Genomic DNA, 23096 nt, shown 5'->3' with positions numbered 1-23096 from the left:
CGGGCCTTCCCCCGCCAAGGAACAGGGCCCCAGGGTGGCTTCGGGGAGAAGAAGTCGGTCCATCTGGACCGCAGCTGCCTCGCTCGGTACAGATGGGATCGGGGGGGGGGGGGCCCAGCTGAGGCCGGCGGGCAGCCCCCCTCTCCCCCGCCCCGGGGAGGCAGCCCCGGGCAGGAAGAGAAGTCCGCTTCGGGGAGGACGCTCGCTACCGCTTGGGATCTTTATTCGACGGGGCAGTGGGGGGCACCCACGGAAACCGCCGTCGGGCCCCTCCCCACCGAGATGCGGGCTCCGGACCCAAATCCGGGTGACCCCCTTGCCCGGTCCCTCCGGGGAGATGGATCAGTCAGGGTCGGGGGGGCTCGGGCCGTGCCCGAGCAGCCCCGGACAGGGTAGGCGGCCCCAAGGCGGGGTCACGGTCCCGGTGAGATCCAGCGACAGCCGGGCCTGCGCAAAGGGGGGGGGGGGGGGGGGGGACACACACGACGCCCGGGGAGACCCCCGCAGAGGCGTCCCGGCTCTCACGAGGACTCGCGCGGACCCGTGGCTCCTGCCGGCTGTGGGGGGCCCCGGGACGGGACCCCCTCCGCTCGCTTCCCGTCGAGCTGGGCGCCCCGGGGCCCGCGGCTCCTCCGAGGCGGCGCTGGCGAGGGGGAGGCCGGCGGGTCTGGGCGGGAGGGTCTTCCCGCCGCCGGCCCCGTCGTCCCCGGCTGTCCGTACCCCCTGCCGGGCGGTCAGTACATCTTCTGGCGGCTGGGCAGGATGGCCTCCTTGATGAAGGAGAAGATGACGAGGATCCCCGAGCGCTTGCCGCGCTTCCCCTTGGTGAAGTAGTTGGACACCACGTCATCTGGCGGGGGAGAGAGAGCAGGCGGGCGGTGAGACGGCGGGCCCCGGGCCCCCCTCGCCTCCCCTCTCCTCCCAGAGCCGACGGGGAAAGGGCGGTTCTCACCTCCGGGCTGCACCGTGGACGGCAGGACGTTCTCCCCGGCCGAGAGCGACACGAAGAAGGCGAACGGGGTGATCCACAGGCAGAACGTGAAATAGGCCAGGACCTGGCGGGAGTACAGTCAGCCCACCGGTGAGCCCGGCCCGGGGAAAGCCGGCCCCACCTCCCTCTCTATAGAGCCCTCTCCCTGAGGGGCTGGGCCCATCTTTTAAAGGCCTCATGGGTCACGGAGGCCCCCCACCACCTAACAGGCATTTGAGTTTTGCTCCTAGGGGCTTTACGGCGATAGGAAGGGGGACAGAGAGGGTAGGGAAGGGAAAGGGGAAGCAGCATGGCCTAGCAGAGCGAGTCTGGGCCCGACAATCACAGAGATCCTTGCTTGCCGGGGGACCTCGGGCAAATCACTCGAAGGCTCCGGGCTTCGGTTTCCTGATCTGTCGAATGGGGATACAAGACCCGTTCGCCCTCCCCCTTGGAACGTGAGCCTCCTGGGGGACGGAGGCTGTGTCTGACCCACCTTGCGTGTACCTCAGTGCTTTGCACATGGTAAGCACTTAACCGGTAGCGCCGTTATCATCATCAACAGGGGACGGGGCTCTTCCTGGAGGAGACGATCAGGGAGGGCAGGTCCGGGTGGGGAGGCTCGAAGGCCGGGAGGTTCGAGGGGCGTGAATCTTAGGGGACACCCCCCAGACGGTAAGCTCGGCTCTTACGCTGTAAGCCCGTGGGCCGGGAACGGGTCTCGTCGACTTTGTCGTACTGTATTCTCAGTGCTTAGTACAGTGCCCCGTACCCAGTGAGCACTCAATATCACGAGAAGCACCGTGGCTGAGCGGGAATTGTACGGGCCTGGGAGTCGGAGGTAGCGGGCTCTGATCCCGGCTCCACCATTAATCAGCTGGGGGACCTCGGGCAAATCGCTTCATTTCTCTGTACCTCAGTTACGTCATCTGGAAAATGGGGATCGAGACTGGGAGCCCCACGTGGGACGGGGACCGGGACCAACCCCATTTGTCTGTATTCACCCCAGTGCCTGGCACCTAGTAAGCGCTTAATAATTACCAATATTGTTATTATTGCGGGGAAAACCTGAAGTTCCAGGCTGGCGGAGCAAGTGTGAGCGAGGGGGCGGACGGGGCAAAGGGAAAGCTGGGTATGGCTAGAGGGCTGGCTGCGGCTTGGGGAACGGTGCCAGGCGAGGAGGGCGGGTGGGTGAGGTGGGGAGGCGTGAATGGCCTCCGTCAAGGTTGTGGGGGCGGTCAAAGCCAGGTCAGAACTGGGCCCAGAGCAAGGTGGAGGGAGTCCTGGGCGCCCATTGGGTCACCAGGTGGGGCGCTGAGGGGTGGGGGAGGTCAGAATCCCGCCCCTCCCCGCCGGAGCCCGGCTTCTGTAGGAATAGGCTCGGTGGCCCGGAGCTCATCCGTCCCCCAGCCACGCGGGATTAGGATTTAAGAAGGTGGTCGCACCTGAGAGACCACCATATCCCTTCTCTAGACCCATCTGGGGGGGGTCCCCTAAGACTCACGCCCCTCGAACCTCTCGGCCTTCAAGCCAACCTGTCCGCCCTGACCGTATCCTCCAGGAGCCCCATCCCCCGTTGATAACTGTGCTGCCGGTTAAGCGCTTACTATGTGCAAAGCACTGGGTATCCCTGTGGGCAGGGAATGTGTTTACTGATTCTGTGATATCGTACTCTCCCCAGCACTTAGTACAGTGCTCTGCGCACAGTAAGCGCTCTTAAACACCACTTACTGCCACCGCCAGCCTTTCTCCCGGGCCAGACCCTCACAGGACCGGGGGAGGGTCCCGTCGGCGCTGAGTGGGGGGGTCGAGCCGGGCTCAGAGGACCTGGGGAGATGAGCCCCGGTTGCTCCGGGACGGGAGAGTAGCCCCCCCAGGCCAGGCCCCGGGCCACCCGGAGAAGCCGACGGCTGGTTCCGTCCGACGGGCCGTCGGTCCCTCCGTCCCAGGCCGTGGCTCCCGGACCGGCGCGGGGAGCGGGCCCGCGGCGGGCGGAGGAGGAGGCGGCCGCCAGGCAGGGTGCGGCCTCTCTTGGCGGGACGGGGGAAGGGGGTCTTAGCTTCTCTCCCGCAGCCCCTGCCCCTCCGGGGGCCGTCCTGGGCCGTTCCCCACCTCCCCGCGACACCGCGGCGGGCGGTTTGACCTCACTTTGACCCCCCGAAGCTTTGAAAAACCTATGAAAGGGACCCCGACCCCTCCCCCCAGATGAAGAAGTCCCGTTAAGTTTGGCTCGTGCGATTCTCCCCGGCAGGATGGACGCACGGTGACTTCCGGCCCCATCCCCGTCCCGTCACCGGGACCGGCTCGCTCCGGCCGCTCGGCCCGTTCGTTTCTGAGAGCTCTGCCCTCTCTTCGCCCTGCGGTGTCCGAAGGTCCCCCGGGGGGGTCTCATCCCCAAAGCAAGCCCGGTGTGGTGCTGCCCCCCCAGTGCTCTGGGTCGCTACGTGCCAATCGCTGTGCTGAACACTAAGCGCTGGGCAAGCATCGCGGGCAAGGCCGGGCGGGAGCGGTATCCCAGCATCCTCCCGGCTTGGCAGACGTCGCTATTGCCGCTGAGAGAGAATCATGGCTATTCGAGCTAAGCCGGTACGCGAAATGATAATAATCCTAACTGCGGTATCTGTTAAGCACTTACTATGCGCCAAGCGCCGTTTTGAGCACTTGGGTAGATGCAAGGTTGGACACGGTCCCTGTCCCACACGGGGCCCACAGCCTTAATCCCCATTTTACAGTAGAGGTCACCGAGGCCCAGAGAAGTTGAGAAGCGGCGTGGCGGGGTGGACAGAGCGCCAAACTGGGAGTCGGAAGGTCACGGGTTCTAATCCTGGCTCCACCACCTATCTGCTGTGTGACCTTGGGTAGGTCACTTTACTTCTGTGTACCTCAGTGACCTCATCTGTAAAATGGGGATTGCGACCGAGTGCCCCACGTGGGAGAGACTGTGCTTGTATCTACCTTAGCGCTTAGTACAGTGCTTCGCACATAATAAGTGCATCATAATTATTATTAAGTGACTCGCCCAAGGTCACTCAGCAGACGTGGCGGATCCCGGGAAACCTAACCCCGGCTTTTACCCAGTGTTGTCTCACCAAACCCAACCTCGTCGCGGTCAATCAATGACGACGATAATAATAACGGGGGTATCTGTTAAGCGCTTATTGTGTGCCAAGCACTGTTCTAAGATACAAGGTCATCAGGTTGCTCCATGTGGGGCTCACGGTCTCGATCCCCATTTTACAGAGGGGGTAACTGAGGCACAGAGAAGTGACATGTTCAAGGTCACACAGCAGACAAGTGGCGGAGCCGGGATTAGAACCCACGACCTCTGACTCCCAGGTCTGCGCTCTTTCCACTAAGCCACGCCGTTTCTCATCTGCCTTGCTCACACTTGCTCCCCCTGCTTGGAATTCCACATCCTCCTCCCCCCTCCCAAATCCACCAGACCCCAGCCCTTCTTGGAATAATTATAATAATAACGGTGGTATCTGCTAATCGCTTACTAGGGGCCAGGCACCGTATTAAGCGCTGGGGTGAATACAAGCAAGTCGGGTTGGGACAGTCCCCGTCCCCCACATGGGGCTCGGAGCCTTAATCCCCACTTTCCAGATGAGGCGACTGAGGCCCGGAGAGGTGAAGTGACTTGCCCAGGGTCATACAGCGGACAAGGGGTGGAGCCGGCATTTGAACCCGGGCCCTTCCGACTCCCAGGCCCGTGGTCTTTCCACTACACCGTGCTGCTTCCGTTCACCGAACGAAAACTGGTCCGTGTCTCCGGGTGATACCCAGGAAGGGGAAAGGGGAGATGGGCCGCCGCGGAGGGCGGCTCGACCAACCCACTCGACCCGCCCGCCCTTCGCCCCGGCCCACCCCCCGAGACCGTGCCGGACCCCGGCGAGCCTCTTACCTCTGAGAAGGGGTAGTATTCCTCGGCAAAGTACTGGAACGCGAGGTAGTGATTCACTACGACCAACACTGCGCAGGGGGAGGGAGAGCGTCAGGCCCTAGAGCGCCACTCTCCCAGCCGAGCGGGTCCCCGGGCAGACCTCCCCTCACAGACGAGCGTATGGGGCCTCAGTGCCCCCCCCCCCCATCAGACGGGGGGCTCCGGTCTGTCCCGTCTCTCCGGCGGACCGAGGGCTCCCCGAGGACGGTGACACGGTCCACCCTGGCTCCCCCAAGGGACCGGGAGTTCCCCGAGGACGGGGATCGCGTTTGGCCCGGCGTCTCCCTGAGGGCGGGGACTGCGTGCGTCCAGTCCCGTGGGGGTAGAGACCACATCCGTTCTCCGTGAGGGATCCTCTCCGTCTCCCTGCCGCTCCCCCCGGGCCGGCGGCGCTCGCAATCGACGCCAGGCGTAGGAGGAGAAGCGTGAGGCCGACTGTGCATGCGCGCGTGTGCCCGCAGACTTCTCTGCCCCGTCTCCACCCGCTTACTATTTTCGGAGCACCGTACTAAGTACTTGGGAGAGTACAGTCTAACACAGATGGCAGACACGTTCCCGGTCCGCAAGGAGCTGTGGCGGGCGGACAGACGTTAAATTACAGATATGTACGTTACGTGCTGAGGGGCTGAGAGTAGAGGGTGCAGATTCCAGTGCAAGGAAGACACGGAAGGGAGTGGGAGAAGAGGAAATGAGGGCTTAGTAGGGGGAGATCTCTTGGAGGGGATGTGATTCCAGGACGCTCTGAAGGAGGGCGGACACGGTCCCTGCCGCGGAAAGACACAGTCCCTGCCCTCGGGGAGATCCCGGTCCAGTGGCGAGATGGGACGGAAACAGTTCTGCCCTCAGGGAGATCCCGGTCCTGTGGGAAGATGGGCCAAACACGATCCCCGTCCTCGGGGGACTCCCGGTCCCGTGGGAGAGACAGGATGGACCATCCCCTGCCCTTGGGGAGCCCCTGGTCTGGTCTGGTGCGGAGACAGGACACGGTTCCCAACCCCAGGGAGCCCCCGGTCCAGTGGGGAGGACGGGTGGACCTAGTCCCTGCCCTCGGGGAGCCCCCGGTCGGGGGGGAGATCGGGCGGCCGTGGTCTCGGGGAGCTCCCCCCGTCCCCGGTCTGCCGCCTCACCGGTGTGTGACGGGCCGAAGGCTGAGCTCTAGGTCACCAAGACCAAGCTCGCTCTCCAAGCCGGAGGCGAGGTCTCCCCCGTCAATCCCGCCTAATCGCAAGAAACCTAGATTTTGAGCTCACTGTGGGCAGGAATGTGTCTGTCTGCGGTTATACTGTACCCTCCCAAGCGTTCAGTACGGTGCTCTGCACACGGTAAGTGCTCACTAAAGACCACCGACTGATTGATTGGCTGGGCAACGCGAGGCTGCTCCCTGCCAGACGCGAGGCCCAGGGGCGGGGACCGCCACCCACCGCCCGCCGGCTTAGCCCCGTCGCCACCGCGGTTGCCATCTGCAACCTCCCGTCCGGCCTGGCCCGGCCACAACCGGAATCGTAACGGCTCTCACTGTCGAGCGCTCGCCGTGTGCCGCCCGCTTCGCCGGAAACCCGATCACGAGCTCAGACCCAGGCCTGACCCCTCTCGGAGCTCCCGCTCCGAGAGGTGGGAGAGCAGATTTTACAGACGAGGAAACCGAGGCACAGAGTTACGCGACTCACCCGAGGCCACGGAGCCGAGCCGAGATTCAGGAGCCTGGTCCCCCGCCCCCCAGGCCCGGCTCTTTCCGCTAGGCCTTGCTTCTCTGCTCCCGTTGCCCCCCGCCCCGCCCTCCACCTTCTTTTTTCCCGTTGAGGGACCTTCGGGAAGCCTTCCCCGAATAGCCCTCCTCCACCCACAGGTGAGGACCGCGGATCTCTCCGTCCGACCGGAGACTCCGTCGGGGGCCACGGGGGCTCTTCACTCCCTCCACCCCAAGAGGCCGCGCCCGAAACGGGCCGTCCGTCCCTCTCCTCCCTCCCTCGGTCCCCCCGGCGGCGCCGGGCCCGCACGCTCACCGCAGGACAGGATGAAGTTGGGCGAGGTGAGCATGATGAACGGGAATGTCTGCAGCAGGCCAAAGTAGACCAGATTGGTGAACAGGCCCAGGCCCACCATGAAGCTGGGGAAGCGCTCGAAAAGGTAGAGGCCGACCAGCACGGCCGTGGAGAACTGCAACGACCCCGGAGGCCCCCCGCGTCTGCTCACCCCGGGGTCCCCGCCGTGGCCCTCTCTCCCCGCCCCGTGGGGCCGGGGACTTGGAGCCCGCTGCCGGAGGCCGGCCCCTCGCGTCCGCATGCACGCGTGCGCACGCTCCCGTGCGAGAGCTCGGGGAAGGGGACCCCTCCTCGCACCCGGCCCAGGGTGGCCACCCCCGAGACGCCGTGACTTTCAACCTGGCAGTCCGGAGAGCTGATCCGGTGGTCCGGAAGCCGTGTGCCAGGAGGGGGGGAGGGTCCCGGGGGCCCCCGTTGAGCCCGGCCTCCCCAAGATGAGCCCGCGGGGTCGGGGCCACTCACCCAGATCATGTACTTGATGACGCGGCTGGTGGCCACGGTGTACTCCTCGATGAGCTCCGCCAGGTAGTACAGCCCGGCCGCTGCGAGGGGACGACAGAAGCCTCACCTCTGACCCCCCGCCCTCTGCCCCCCGCCCCCCGACCGCCCGCCCACCCTGCCTGGGGCTGGCGAGGGCGACTGCGGCTCAACAGGGCACCCCGCAGGGATCACCCCGGGCCGAGGCGGCGGCCGGGCATCACCCCCCACCCCCGCTGCCAACACCTCCCGCCCCCGGCCGCCCCGCTGCCCGCCCGGGCCCTCGCCCACCCCCTCCCGGGCCCGGGCCTTGCGGAGGGCCGGTTTTTTGTGCCCTGCAGCCGCTGGAGGGGACGGGGAGGGAAACCCGGCTCCCCTCCGCCCTGCCTCGCTCCCCAGACTTTGCCGATCGCCACTGAATTCATTCAATAGCGTTTACTGAGCGCTTACTATGTGCAGGGCACCGTACTAAATAAAAGTATTTAAGCGCTTACTATGTGCCAAGCACCGGGGTAGAAACAAGGTGAGCAGGTTGCCCCACGTGGGGCTCACAGTCTTCGGCCCCTTTTTACAGATGAGGGTGCTGAGGCACAGAGCAGCGACTTGCCCAAAGTCACCCGGCAGACAAGCGGCGGAGCCGGGATTAGAACCCACGACCTCTGACTCCCAAGCCCGGGCTCTTGACACCGAGCCACGCTGCTTCTCTGTAATGATAATCACGGCGGTATTTGTTAAGCGCTTACTATGTGCCAGGCGCTGCTCTAAGCCGAAGGCCCGGGCCCTCTCTTAGGGGGACCGGGTGCGGGGAGCGCAAGGGGAGGGGCCCAGGCATGGCTCGGTGGAAAGAGGCCGGGCTTGGGAGTCAGAGGTCACGGGTTCTAATCCCGCCTCTGCGCTTGTCAGCTGTGTCACTTCTCTGGGCCTCAGTTCCCTCATCTGTCAAATGGGGATGAAGACTGTGAGCCCCATGTGGGACAACCTGATCCCCTTGTGATCTCCCGGCGCTTAGCACATAGTAAGCACTTGACAAATACCATTATTATTATTATTACCGTGACTCCGCCACTTGTCAGCTGTGTGACTTTGGGCGAGTCACTTCACTGGGCCTCAGTTCCCTCATCTGTCAAATGGGGATGACGACTAGGAGTCCCGTGTGGGACAACCTGATCTCCTGTTCCCCGCGGCGCTTAGAACAGTGCTCGACACATAGTAAGCACTTAACAAATGCCATTATTATTATTAGTCTTCTTCTCTGGGCCTCGGTTCCCTCATCCGGAAAAGGGGGATGAAGTCGGTGAACCCCATGGGGGACAACTTGATCTCCTTGTATCCCCCCAGCGCTTAGAACAGTGCTTGGCATATAGTAAGCGCTTAACAAATGCCATTATTATTATTATTATTACTCCCTGGGCCTCAGTTCCCTCACCTGAAAAATGGGGATGAAGACGGTGAGCCCCACGTGGGCCAACCTCTTTACTTTCTATCTCTCCCAGTGCTTAGAAGAGTGCTTTGGCGCATAGTAAGCGCTTAACAAACCCCGTTATTATTATTATATGAAGCAGCGTGGCTCAGTGGAAAGAGCCCGGGCTCGGGAGTCAGAGGTCATGGGTTCGAATCCCAGCTCTGCCACTCGTCAGCTGGGTGACTTCGGGCCAGTCACCTAACAGAGAAGTTCCCTCATCTGTAAAATGGGGATGAAGACTGTGAGCCTCACGTGGGACAAACTGACGACCCCAGCGCTTAGAACAGTGCCTTGCACATAGTAAGCGCTTAACAAATACCAACGTGATTATTATTTTTATTATTACCACACTGCCCTTTTCGGCCACGGGTCACCCTCAGCCCCGGTGCAGAGGCACCGGGACAGAGCGTGTAGGCGCAGGGTGGGAGTGGCAGGGAGCCCCCCGGCAGGGCGGGGATGGTCTCTGACGCCCAACTGCCATTCAATAGTATTTCTTGAGCGCTTACTATGTGCAGAGCACTGTACTAAGCGCTCGGAATGGACAATTCGGCAACAGATAGAGACGGTCCCTGCCCACTGACGGGCTTACATCCCAAGGGCTGGGCCCAGTGCTCCTCAGAGAGTCGGCGCTCGGGAAATAGGGCTGAAGGGAGGGAGGAGCAGCGTGGCTTAGTGGAAAGAGCCCGGGCTGGGGAGTCAGAGGTCGCGAGTTCTAATCCCAGCCCCGCCACTTATCGGCTGTGTGACTTTGGGCAAGTCACTTCACTGGGCCTCAGTGACCTCATCTGTAAAACGGGGATGAGGACCGCGAGCCCCACATGGGACACCCCGATGGCCTTGTATCTCCCCCAGCGCTTAGAACAGTGCTCGGCACATTGTCGGCGCTTAACGGATCCCACCATCATCATTCGATTAGACTGGGAGCCCGTCGTTGGGCCGGGCCGGTCTCTCCCTGTTGCCCAACGGTCCATTCCAAGCGCTTAGTCCGGTGCTCTGCAGAGTGAGCGCTCAGTAGAGAGGCAGCGCGGCTCAGTGGCAAGAGCCTGGGCTTGGGAGTCAGAGGTCCCGGCTCTGCCACCGGTCAGCTGGGTGACCGGGGGGCAGGTCACTTCACTTCTCTGGGCCTCACTCGCCTCATCTGGAAAATGGGGATTAACTGTGAGCCTCACGTGGGACAACCCGATGACCCTGTCTCTCCCCCAGCGCTTACAACAGTGCTCTGCACCTAGTAAGCGCTTAACAAACGCCAACATTATTAGAAGCGGCGTGGCTCAGTGGCAAGAGCCCGGGCTGGGGAGTCAGAGGTCATGGGTTCGAATCCCGGCTCTGCCACGGGTCAGCCGGGTGACTGGGGGCGAGTCACTTCACCGGGCCTCAGTGACCTCATCTGGAAAAGGGGGATGAACGGCGAGCCTCCGGTGGGACAACCTGATGCCCCCGTATCTCCCCCAGCGCTTAGAACAGTGCTCGGCACACGGTAAGCGCATAACAGATACCAACATTATCATTATTAACAGCGCTCTGCCCCTAGGAAGCGCTTAACAGAGACCAAGATTATTATTAGGAGTAGTCGGCGCTTAACGACCGCTATCGTGATTACAGGGCGGGGCGGCCGTCGTCGGGCCGGGCTGGTGTCTCTGTGGGGCCCCGGGGTCCATCCTCGGCGCCGAGCCCAGCGCTGGGCAGGGAGTAGCGCGCGCGCAGGAGGAGGGGCGGAAGGGGCGCGGCCCCCTCCCCCGCCCCCCGGAGCCCCGCTCACCGATGGCCAGGGTGACGAAGGCCACCTGGATGAGCAGGGACAGCCAGCTCAGCACGTACAGGAACCACATGGCGGGGACCGGCCCGGTCCGGCCTGCGGCCTCCGCTCCCTGCTCCTCCTCCTCCTCCGCCGCCGCCGCCGCCGCCGCCGCCGCCGCCGCCGCCGCCGCCTCCTCCTCGCCTCCGCCGCCGCCCGCGCCACAGCGCCCCCCGCCGCCCCGGAGGACCCCGCACGGACTCCCTCCCCCCCCCTTCCCGCGCGCGCCACAGCGACCCCCGCCGGACAGGAGGACTCGAGCTCGCTCTCTCTCTCACACACACACACTCAATCTCTCTGTCTCTCTCCTTCTGCCTCTCTCTCTCGTTTCTCTCTGTCTCTCTCTCTGTCTCTCTCTTGTTTCCCTCTGTCCCTCTCTGTCCCAATCTGTGTCTCTGTCTCGTTTCTTTCTGTCTCTCTCATTCTCTCTCTCGTCTCTCTCTCTCTGTTTCTCCCTGTCCCTCTCTCTGTCCCTCTCTCTGTCTCTCTCTTGTTCTCTCTGTCTCTCTCTTGTTTCTCTCTCATTCTCTCTCTCTTGTTTCTCTCTGTCTCTTTCATTCTGTCTCTCTCGCTCATGTTTCTCTCTCTCTCTCTGTCCCTCTCTCTGTCTCTCATTTCTCTCTGTCTCTCTCTTGTTTCTCTCTGTCTCTCTTTCTGTCTCTTTCTCTGTCTCTCTCATTCTCTTGCTCTCTTGTTTCTCTCTGTCTCTCTCATTCTGTCTCTCTCTCATTTCTGTCTGTCTCTCTCTTGTTTCTCTCTGTCCCTCTCATGTTTCTCTCTGTCTCTCTCTGTCCCTCTCTCTGTCTCTCTCTCTGTCTCCTGTTTCTCTGTCTCTCTCATTCTCTTGCTCTCTTGTTTCTCTCTGTCTCTCTCTCTGTCCCTCTCCCTGTGTCTCTCTCTGTCTCTGTCTCTCTCGTTTTTCTCTCTCTCATTCTGTCTCTCTCTTGTTTCTGTCTCTCTCATTATCTCTCTCATTTCACTCTGTCTCTCTCTCTCGTTTCTCTCTGTCTCTCTCTCTGTCCCCTCTCTCTGTCTCTCTCCCAGTGTCTCTCTGTCTTTGTCTCTCTCTTGTTTTTCCCTGTCTCTCGTTTCTCTCTCTGTCTCTCTCGTTTCTCTCTGTCTCTTGTTTCTCTCTCTCTGTGACTCTCTTGTTTTTCTCTGTCTCTCTGTCTCTCTCTCGTGTGTCTCTCTCTCTCTGTCTCTCTCTGTCTCTCTCTCTCCCTCCCTCCCCAGTTTGGATGGGGAGGACGGGACGGGTCTTGGCAATGTTGAGAAGGCGAGCCCGGCAGGTGTCGGTGACGGACCGGTTGTGTGGGGCGAATGAGAGAGCGGAGTCAAGGACGACACCGAGGTTGCGGGCCCGTGAGACGGGAAGGACGTCCGTGCCGTCCACAGTGACGGGGAAGTCGGGGAGAGGACAGGGTTTGGGAGGGAAGGGGAGGAGCTCAGTCTTGGGCAGGTTGAGTTTGAGGTGGCCGGAGGACATCCTATTATTATCCGTGACCTAGTGTCCTGCCATCGATTGATCGATCGATTGATGGGGCGGCCCTGTAGGCCCTTGCCAGGCGGCGGGGGGAACGGTCGGCTGGGAACGTGGCGGAGACTGACCCCAGTCCCCACCCAAGGAAGGATGACCCGTCCCCACTCTGACACCCGCCCGCGTGGGAGAAAGCTAGACGGACAGAGCAGAGCACGAAGGGGCAAAGGGAGGCCGAGAGACACGGAGACTCGCGCGGGGACGCGGAGCCAGGAGGAGGCAGAGAGTGGCGGGGAGGTGCAGACACGCGGAGCCGAACGGAGAGAAAAAGGCAGGGACAGAGGCAGAAGCGCGGCGAGACGGGCAAGGGTCTGACGGACGGGAGGCGGAGTTGCGGAGACGCACAGAGATGCGGAGAGAAGAAGTCAGGGATGAGGAACGGAAGTGGAGAGAGACGGACGGACGGATGGTGGCAAAGGGCAGGCCGGGGAGGCAGCTCCTGGAGCTACTCCTCTCCCTTTTTTTTTAATGGCGTTTGTTAGATGCCTACTATGTGTAAAGCACTATCCTAAGCCCTGGGGTGGATACGGGTTTATCGGGCCGGATCCTGCCTCACAGTCCAAATAGGAGGGAGAACGGGTATTGAAACTTCACTTTACAGACGAGGACCTGGAGGCACAGAGAAGTCAAGCGACCTGCCCGAGGTCACGCAGCAGACAAGTGGTGGGTGCGGGATTAGAATCCAGGCCTGTGCGTCCCTGCCCGGGAGACCTCCGGGATCTCTGCCCCTCTCCCCCTCCCCGTCCAGCACGGCCCCACCGTCCCCCTGCCCCGGCCCCAACCCCCCGCCGGCCCGTTTCAGCCCCGTGCCCCAGAAACCCGGCGACATCCAAGGGGAGTGCGGTCTGCCCACCTCAGGGGTCCGGGACGCCCGGGAGGACGCCCCGTCCCCCCGACGGCCCCCCCAGCCCAGCGAAGACCCTCACGGCCACCTCGCGCCCGCCCCACCCGAGCCCTGCCTCTGGGGCGTGACCTTAATCACGCGATCAAACACCCGTATGCCTACACGCGGAAATAACACAGGCCCGTCCATGCGCCCACACACATTAACACAAAAGCGCACCCTCACACACGTGCAGGAATAGTCACACCCTCACACGTTAACTCCTACGCCCTGTGGAAACCAACTCTCCACCAGCCTTACTCCATCTCGTTTTCAGTTTCCATTTTGCACGGATCTACCTTGTTTCCCAAGGGCCTGGTGGCAGGACCCCAGGCTTGGGAGTCAGAGGACGTGGGGGCTGATCCGGCCTCTGCCCCTTGTCTGCCGTGTGACCCTGGGCAAGTCACTTCACTTCCTCTGTGCCTCAGTTATCTCCTCTGTAAAATGGGGATTGAGACCGTGAGCCCCGCGGGGGACGACCCGACTACCTTGTGTCTACCCCAGCGCTTAGAAAGGTGCTCAGCAGATAGTAAGTGCTGAAGAAATAGCATCATCGTTATTCTTATCGTTACTACTAAATCCTGCTTCAGCCCCCTCCTTCCCCTGTCATCAGTTTCAGCCTCATCCTGTCATCCGTCGAGAAAGCTGGAGCCAGACTTTATTAGATTCCGCTGTTGGTGTGAAGGAACGCCGCGCCCGCCACAGACTGTAAATCGCTCCCTCTCCTACCTTTCGGTGATGAGGTTGAGCCCCCTTTTAGGGCAACGGACTACGTCTGTCCTCATCGATACAGATCTGTATTTAATATTGCAGTGAAAACCCCTTCCACTGCGTCGCTGCGACTTGATTATTTTTTGGACCCGACAACCCTTTAAACACATATGTGCACGGATTAATGCGTGCTCGAAGGTACACACACATTAACATTCATTCATTCGATCAATCGTATTTATCGAGCGCTTACTGGGTGCAAAGCGCTGTACTAGGGGCTTGGGAGAGCCCGTCAATGGGCAGGGACCGTATCTGTTGCCGATGTGTACTTTCCAAGCGCGTAGTACCCTGCTCTGCGCGTAGTGAGCGCTCAATAAATACTGTTGAATGAATTCCTGCCCACAACGAGCTCCCAGTCTAGAGGGGGAGACAGGCATTAATACAAATAAATCAATAGATAAATAAATACAGATATGCACGTGTTCTGTGGGGACGGGAGGGAGGATGAACGTAAGTAAGAGCGGCGCAGAAGGGAGGGGGAGAAGAGGAGAGGGAGGGCTTGGTCGGGGAAGGCTCCTTGGAGGAGACGGGCCCTCGATAAGGTTTTGAAACGGGGGAGAGCAATTATCTGTCTGAGATGAGGAGGGAGGGCGTTCCAGGCCATAGGTAGGATGTACATGTTGCACGTGTGCACACAAATTAACCCAAACACAGGCAAACACACACTTTAACATACGCACACGTTCACACTCCCACGCAACCATAATAAGTCCGATCAAGTACGGTATTTGTTAAATGCTTACTACGTGCCAAGCGCCGTTAATAATGATGTCGGTATTTGTTGAGCGCTTACTATGCGCCGAGCACTGCTCTAAGCGCCGGGGTAGATACAGGGTCATCGGGTCGTCCCACGTGAGGCTCACGGTTAATCCCCATTTGACAGATGAGGTAACTGAGGCACAGAGAAGTTAAGTGACTGGCCCACAGTCACACGGCTGACAAGGGGCAGAGCCGGGATTCAAACTCATGACCTCTGACCCCCAAGCCCGGGCTCTTTCCACTGAGCCGCGCTGCTTCACTGTCTTAAGCGCTGGAGTAGATAGAGGGTCATCAGTCGTCTCACGTGGGGCTCACAGTCTTAGTCCCCATTTTCCAGATGGGGTAACTGAGGCCCAGAGAAGTCTAGTGGCTTGCCCAACGTCACAGAGCGGATAAGCGGCGGAGCCCAAGCCCAGGCTCTTTCCACTAAGCCACGCTGCTTGATCCAAGCTTAGACTGAGGGTCTCTCTGGTCCGCTGCCCCCAGGGCTCCGGTTCAAAGACCCCTGCTTCTCCCCTACCCCCCACCGCCGCGTGCTGATACCCCGGACTCACACCCGTCCCCCTGTACTTCGATCTCGTCTTTCTTGCACCGCTGATCTCTCACCCACATCCTGGCTCCGGTCTAGAGTGCCCTCCCTGTCTGTATTTGACCGGCCATCACTTTTCAAGCCTTATTGAAAGCACATCTCCTTCAAGAGGTCTTCTTCTAAGCGATCAGACGTTCTTACGGAGCGTTTACTGTTCCAGAGAACCGTACTAAGCCCTTGGGAGAGTACAGCGTAACAGAGCCGGGAGACGGGCTCCCTGCCCACAGTGAGCTTGCCGTCCAGAGGGAGATTCAAACATGAATATAAATAAATAAATTACGGATGCGCACGTGAGAGATGACGGCCCGAGAGAGAGGCGAACCAAGGCTGGAAATCCAAATTCAGAAGTGACACAGAAGGGAGTGGGAGGAGGAAACGGGGGCTCAGCCGGGGAAGGCCCCCTGGAGGAGACGTGCTTTTAATAGGGCTTTGAAGGTGGGGAGAGCGATCATCTGTTGGATATGATGAGGCGGGGACTTTCAGACCCCAGGAAAGGTGTGTGTGAGAGGACAGCGGTGAGGTAGACGAGACCGAGGTGCGGTGAGGATGCTGGCATTAGAGGAGCAAAGTGTGAGCGCTAGGTTGTATGAGGAGAAGGTAAGGTAAGGAGAGGGCAAGGTGATTGAGTGATGAGTACTTCCCACGTGTCAGACACTGTACTACGCGCTGGGGTAGATGCTAGTTAGGTTAGACAGAGTCCACGTCCCGCACGGAGCTCACGGCATTAATTCCCATTTTCCAGGTGAAGTAACTGAAGCACGAAGAAGTCGGTGACTTGCGCGAGATCACACACCAGACAGGACTGGAAGTCCCATGGGGGACGGGGACTGTGTCTGACCTAGTTAACTCGTGTCTACCCCGGAGGTTAGAATAGTGCTCGACACATAAAAATAACAAGTGCCACAATTTGGGTTATTTCAATGCTCTGCCCAGTAAGCGCTTGGTAGATCAATCAATCAGTGCTATTTATTAGGTGGTTACGGTGTGAGGAGCACTGTATCAAGTACTCGGGAGAGTACGGTACAACGGGGTTGGTAGAAACGTTCCCTACGTATGAGGATCTAGGAGTCTAGAGGGGGAAGTAGATACGAATATAAATAAAGCTATCACAGATATATCTGCCACTTGGCAGCTGTGTGACTGTGGGCAAGTCACTTAACTTCTCTGGGCCTCAGTTCCCTCATCTGTAAAATGGGGATGAAGACCGTGAGCCTCATGTGGGACGATCTGATGACCCTGTATCTGCCCCAGCGCTTAGGACAGTGCTCTGCACCTAGTAAGCGCTTGACAAATACCAACATTATTATTATCACTCTGGGGCCGAGTTGGGGCGATTATCAAGCGCCGAAAGGGGAAAGATCCGAGGGCGTAGGGGACGCAGAAGGAAGAGAGGGCTGGGGATAAGAAGGCGTAAGCGGAGAAGGTCTCTTGGAGGAGATATGACCTTAATTAGGTTCTGAAAGGTGAGGAGAGCGGGGGTCGGACATATACGGAGGCCCCCGGTGATAGAGATGAGCTCGGGGCACAGTGAGGAAGCCGGCACCGGAGGAGCAGCGTGTGGGGGCTGGGCCGTAGTAGATCGGAGAGGTTGGCGTAGGAGGGGGCAAAATACGACCGACTGATTGATTTTCACGGCCCCTCCCTGGACTGTTCCACCAGACTTCCATCACTGGTCTCTCATTGGCACGCTCACTGCTAATGCTCACCGCTCTGTCTCTGTCACTTGTATTTTGTGGTGACTGGTCTCCTCATCCGACAGGGACCACCTCTCTTCCTCCTCCTTCCCGGTCCTCAGCCCCCAGGGCTGGCGGAGGGTTCGGCGGAGCGAGGAGGTGGAGAACTGGGCCGAGGAGGGGCGGGGGGATCACCGACGATCAGGTTGGAGAATTCAGCTGGGACCCGCGGGGTGTCTCCGACCACCCTTGGGCACCAACCTTGTCAGAGGCCCAACCCGGGAGCAGCCTTCAAGCTGGGCACCAAGCCCCCATGACCCAGCAGCGGCAGGAGGGACTACGAACACCGAGCTTAGCTTCCGGTCGGAGAAGCGGCGTGGCCTCGTGGAAAGAGCAGGGGCCTGGGAGTCGAAAGACCTGCCCGGCTCCGCCGCTCATCTGCTGGGTGACCTCGGGCAAGTCGTTTTGCTTCTCTGTGCCTCAGTTACCTCATCTGTAAAATGGGGATTAAGACTGTGAGCCCCGTGTGGGACACGGACCGTGTCCAACCTGATGATCTTGCATCTGCACCACAGTAAGGTGTAAGTGCTTAACAAATATCATTTAAAAACAAAAGGTTGGATCAGGTCCTGGCCTCTGTCTCTCTGGGGACGGCCCCGTGTCTGTGGTCAGAGCCAGGCTGGATACCCGGGGACCCGGTGGTCCTGGCCGGCGGCCCCGAGGACCCACTCGCCCGACTCTTGGACTGCCCTGAGCATTGTCTCAGCCTTCTGGGACTGAGGTCGGAGCTCAGGATGGAGCCCGGGGCCTTCTGGATACTCTAACGACCCTCTGATCCCGCCCTCCCTCCCTCCGGCAGGCCTGTCCGGCAGGCCTCGGTCTCCCCCATCACTCGCTCTGTCGCTCCTCACCCCTCTGTTCTGTCCGAGGCTGGGGACCCCTCAGACCAAAGGCTGGTGAACCCAGATCCCCACCTGTAATGACAGCCCCGACTCCTCCTGACACCTCTCCAAAGAGGAAACCGGGTTTCGAATTCCAGGAGACAAGATCGGGGCCGGACAGTGGGCCGAGAGCTCTCCCGGTAATGTAGACATGGGGAAGCAGGGAGTCCAGAGACGTCTGGGGGCTTGCCACACGAGAGGCCGGGCACGGAGCTGGGATTTGAACTGGGGATTTGAACCCAGACCTCACCACGCCCCGGCTCAGTCCGCTTCTGGGAGGGATGATGATGATAATATTGAGTTATCGAGTCCGCACTGAGTCCAAATCGCGTTGCACACGGTCCTGTCCCAAACGGGGATCACGTTCTCAATCCCCATTCTACGGATGAGGGAGTTGAGCTCCCGAGAAGTGGGGTGACTTGCTCGAGGTCACACAGCAGGCAAGTGGCGGAGTCGGGATTAGAACTCACGACCTGCTGACTCCCAGACTTGTACACCAGCGGGCGGGGAGGGGGCGGGGGGAGAAGGAGGCTCCAACCCCTCCTCCTCGTCCTCCCGTCGGTCCGCGCCGCCCCCGCCGCCCGCTCCTCATAATATTCCAACTGGATTACTGCATCAGCCTCCTTTCTGATCTCCCAACCTCCTGTCTCTCCCCGCTTCAATCTCTACTTCGCTCTACCGCTCAGGTTATCTACACAAAGGCTCTGGGCAAGTCACTCCCCTCCTCAAAAACCTAGTGGTTGCCTATCCACCTTCGCATGAAGCAAAAACTCCTCACTCTTGGCTTCAGAGCTGTGCATCCCCTCGCCCCTTTCCTACCTCACCTCCCTCCTCTCCTCCTCCGGCCCCGCCCGCACACTCCGCTCCTCCGCCGCCGCTCACCTCCTCACTGGGCCTCCTTCTCGCCCGTCCCGCCGTCGACCCCCGGCCCACGTCCCACCTCTGGCCCGGAACGCCCTCCCTCCTCACATCCCCCAGACTAACTCTCTTCCCCCCTTCGATGCCCTACTGAGAGCTCACCTCCTCCGGGAGGCCTTCCCAGACTGAGCCCTCCCCATCGCCCCTACTCCCTCCCTCTGCTCTACCCCCTTCCCCTCCCCGCAGCTCTTGTATATCCTTGTACGTATTAATTGCTCTGTTTATTTTATTAATGATGTGCATTTATCTATGGTTCTATTCCTCTCTTTTGACGGTAGTGATGCCTGTCTACTTGTTTCGTTTTGTTGTCTGTCTCCCCCCTTCTAGGCTGTGAGCCCGTCGTTGGGTAGGGATCGTCTCAATCTGTTGCCGGCTCGTCCTTTCGAAGCGCATAGTACGGCGCTCTGCACCCAGTAAGCGCTCAATAAATACGATTGAATGAACGAACGAACTGGTCCACGCCTCCTCGGCCTCCCCGGCCCACCGTTCGAACCATCCCAGCCCCGTGCTAACGCGACCTGACGTAGCCCGCTCCGCCGCCGAGGCCCCCGCGGAGCCCGAGCCGCTGCTCACCCTCAACCCCCGCTCGCCCCCCGCTCGCCCCCGGCTCACGCCCTGCCCGCCCGCCTGTGGGAGCGCCCTGTGGCCTGCGGGGCACGAGGGGGAGAGGGCACGGAGGGGAGGGGGCATCATGGGGCGGAAGGGACACAAAGGAGAGAGGCATGAGGGGAGGGGGCACCGTAGGACTGGGGGGTAAAAAGGAGAGGGGCTTGAGGGAGGGGGCACCATGGGGTTGGGGAATCACAAGGAAGAAGGGGCATGGGGGAAGAGGGGAAGCTAGGGGCTGGGGTCACAGAGGGGAAGGGAGAGCACGGACCTGGGGGGCAGGACGGGGAAGGGCAGCATGGGATTGGGGCACGGAGGGAAGGGAGGGGCAGGTGCCAGCTGCCTGGCACACACACACGCATTCGGGAGTCCCACGTGCTCCCCGAAACGCAAACGGGCACACTAACACACACGCTCAGGCACTCGCGCTCATTTAGAGAAGCAGCGAGGCCTAGTGGACGGATGAAGGGCCCCGGAGTCGGACCTCGGGCAAGTCACTTCGGTTCTCTGGGCCTCGGTTTCCTCATCTGTCAAATGGGGATCGAGCCCCACGTGGGACGGGGACGGCGTCCGACGTGATCAGCTGTATCTACCCCAGCGTTTAGTACGGCGCCTGGCACGCAGTAAGCACTTAACAAATATCATAAAAGTAAACAGAAAAACACTCGAGTTGTCCCAAACCCGAAGGCAGTGGACGGGCAGCTGCTGGCCAGTCCAGCTTGGGCCTAGGCGCCACTCGGGGCCAGACCGTCGGATCCTTGGGTGCTCCGGGGTCGCTGGGGTTGTGGGACGGGCCCCTCCTCCCTGGCCAGGCTGGTGGGCTGCTGGGTCTGGCTGGGAGTCAGGTCCAGTCGGTCACTTCTTCATCATCCTCCCCCAACCTCCCCTCGCCTTCTCTCAACCTCCCCCGTCCTCTACCAACCTCTCCGTCCTCCCCGGTCCTCCTACCATCCTCTTCCGACTCCCCTGTCCTCTCCCAAGCTTCTCCATCGTCTCCCGACCTCCCCTTCCTCCCCTGTCCTCCATCCTCCCCCCTCCTTTACTAACTTCTCCTGTCCTCTCCCATCCTCTCCCAACTTCCCTGTCGTCCCTGGTCCTCCTCCATCCTCTCCCACCCTCCCCCATCTTCCCCCATCCTCCCCCACCCTCTCCTATCCTCCCCTGTCCTCTCCCAACTTCCCCCCTCCCCCTCCAACCTCCCTGTCCCCCCAGTTCCTTTCCAAACTTCCTCTGTCCTCTCCCATACTCTCCCCCCTTGTAAGTTCAGAAAGCGGCAGAGAGAGCAGGCTCTCCTCGGCGCCGCTCCTCCCAAGCGGCTCGGGGAAGCTGTTCCCCGGGCTACCGGGCGGTCGTCCTCTCAGTCCCGTCTCCGGATAAAGGATCCCCTTCTCGGGCCCTCGCCCCCGCCCCTGCCCTTGACCTCACCCCTGCCCTGGCTCTTGCCCCACCTTCACCTCTGCCCTATGCTCCTGCCCTCGTCCCTGCGCTGAGATTGGCCAAGCAGTTTTGGCCAACGGATAGAGCCCGGGCCTGGGAGTCAGAGGGTCGTGGGTTCTAGTACCGACTCGGCCACCTGTCCGCCGTGTGACCTTAGGCAAGTCCCTTAACTTCTCCGGGCCTAGGTTCCCTTACCTGTAAAATGGGGACGAAGACTGTGAGCCCGATTAGCCGGCGTCTACCCCAGTGCTTCGAACAGTGCCCGGCACACGGTGAGCACTTAACAACTACCGTCATCGCGATTACGGTTGGAATCATGGCTTCCGACCCTTCAGGCCTCTTCCCCGTCCCCTCCAGGGATCTCCAGAGCTGAAGGGGAACTTTGGCTGCCGGCACCCAGCTTCTGGCAACCCGGATCCCAAGGCCCCCTTCCGGGCTCCTTCTCGGGCACCCCCCCCGCCCCGGACCAAACCCCACAGCTCCCTGCTCAGGCTCCCCCCGCCCCCATCCAATGACCCCCGGGGAGGGGCGAGCGGGGGTTGACCGCGCGCTACGCACACACGGCCCCGTCCCCGCGCCCCCACGTTGCCACGTGCCAGTCAGCCGACGGGCGGCATTTGTCCGCCGTCGCCGCCGTGCCCCGGCCTGGGATGCCCTTCGCTCTCCGCTTCTCTAAACCTGGCTTCTTCCCTCCTTGAAAGGCTACCGTACAGCCTCCTCCGCCAGGAAGCCTTCCCGGATGAACCCCGTCACCCCGTGATTTTGCCTGTGGTCAGCTGCCAGTCTCCTGGCTCCTCTCTTTCCTTCGGGTGTCAGGATGCCCAGACGCCTGCTCGTGGGGGGGGTCCAAGCGTGCAGACGCCAACACCCCTGCACACCCCCACGCAGTTCCAAACGCTCACGGACACGCACGTGCACTCGCATACAAACGCACGATTCATTCATTCATTCAGTCGTATTTATTAAGCGCTTACCGGGAGCAGGACACACTGTACTAAGCGCTTGGAAAGTACAATTCGGCAATAAAGAGAGACAATCTCTGCCCACACCGGGTTTACGGTCTAGAATTGCGGGGAGACAGATAGCGATATAAAGAAACAGAATTATAGATCTACGCACATCAAACCAAGTAACACGTAACGCACCCGTAAGCACCCACCTACACACGTATGGTCATACATGAACACCCACCCGCACACGCAGGCCCTTGCACCCAAACACCCACACTCCTGCACCTGCACTATCCGCATGGCAGAGCGGATAGAGCCTGAGCTTCAGAAGGTCATGGGTTCTAATCCCGGCTCCACCACGTGTCTGCTGTGTGACCTTGGGCGAGTCACTTCACTTCTCTGGGCCCCGGTTACCTCACCTGCAAAATGGGGATTGAGACCGTGAGCCCCGTGTGGGACGGGGATCCGATTTGCTTGCATCCAGCCCAGCGATTAGTACAGTGCCTGGCGCTTAACACATACCGGAATTATTACGACGCGCGTAAACGAACACACGGACCTCCACGTAGGCCCATACGCAGACCTACGCACGGGTGCTCATGCCCAGGCCAGCAATGGGGGCAGGCACATGGAGACAGCCCCATTCACACATCCGTGCAGATGTACGAGCTCACGCACCGGCGCACTTCCTACGAGGCCACCCCGCCCCGGCTGAGGCCGTCGAGGCCTTCCCTGGCGGACGGTGGCGGGCTCTCAGCGGGGGAGCGGTTCGGCAGCCGGTCACCCCGTGCGGTCCGCTGCCCGCGCCGCCCGGGAAGGCTTCCCGTCACTTCCCTTTCCTCACGATGGAGCTGCTGGACCGTGGCTGCTCGGAGGCGGGGGGGACCAGCCGGGCCGCGTGAGCCCGTCGATCCCAGCGGGGACGGGGGCCGCGGCGTGGCGACGCCGGGAGGGCCGTGGGCAGAGGGGAGAGGGGAGAGGAGCCCAGGATGGGGACGTTGGGGGGAGTGGGGGCACAGTCGGGGTGGGAGGAGAAGGACCGCGGGTGGGGGTGGGGGAGAATGGGCACAGGCCGCAGCTGCGGGGAGGAGCCGGGCAGGAGTTGGGGGCCAAGCCAAGGGGAGAGATCCGATCTGGAAGGGGAGGGGGACTCCGGCAGCCTGCGGGTCTGCCATCTCCTGTGACGTCACGGGGTCCCGCCACCCCTCAGGCCACCTCTCCTAACTAGGACTGATCACAGGTGAGGTTTGGACCATCAGGACCCGCAGAGCAGCCCCCGGGCTCTGAGGCAACAAGGAGGAGAAAGGGGGGCTGGAAAATCTGTCCGGCGCAGTACCAGCCTC

General features: G+C 61.1%; 1 protein-coding gene across 2 annotated transcripts; it reads right to left on the bottom strand.

The window, feature by feature from the left end:
- Positions 1-197: 197 nt before the first annotated feature.
- Positions 198-10788, bottom strand: TEX261 (testis expressed 261). 2 transcript variants are annotated; one of them, XM_029046644.1, is made up of 6 exons: positions 10654-10788; positions 7418-7497; positions 6917-7070; positions 4875-4942; positions 953-1055; positions 198-850 (listed from the first exon to the last, which is right to left on the bottom strand). In XM_029046644.1, the coding sequence occupies exons 1-6, from the start codon at positions 10721-10723 to the stop codon at positions 735-737; spliced, it is 591 nt and encodes a 196-aa protein (XP_028902477.1). In that variant the 5' UTR covers positions 10724-10788; the 3' UTR covers positions 198-734. The 2 variants fall into 2 exon arrangements, with proteins under 2 accessions (XP_028902477.1, XP_028902478.1); XM_029046645.1 differs by having other exon boundaries at positions 6917-6965.
- Between the last annotated feature and the right edge of the window lie 12308 nt (positions 10789-23096).

Source organism: Ornithorhynchus anatinus, chromosome 18 (assembly GCF_004115215.2).
Source record: "Ornithorhynchus anatinus isolate Pmale09 chromosome 18, mOrnAna1.pri.v4, whole genome shotgun sequence".
NCBI lineage: Eukaryota > Metazoa > Chordata > Mammalia > Monotremata > Ornithorhynchidae > Ornithorhynchus > Ornithorhynchus anatinus.
Note: the sequence above shows the minus strand (reverse complement) of the source record. Positions and strands in the feature narration are given on the sequence as shown.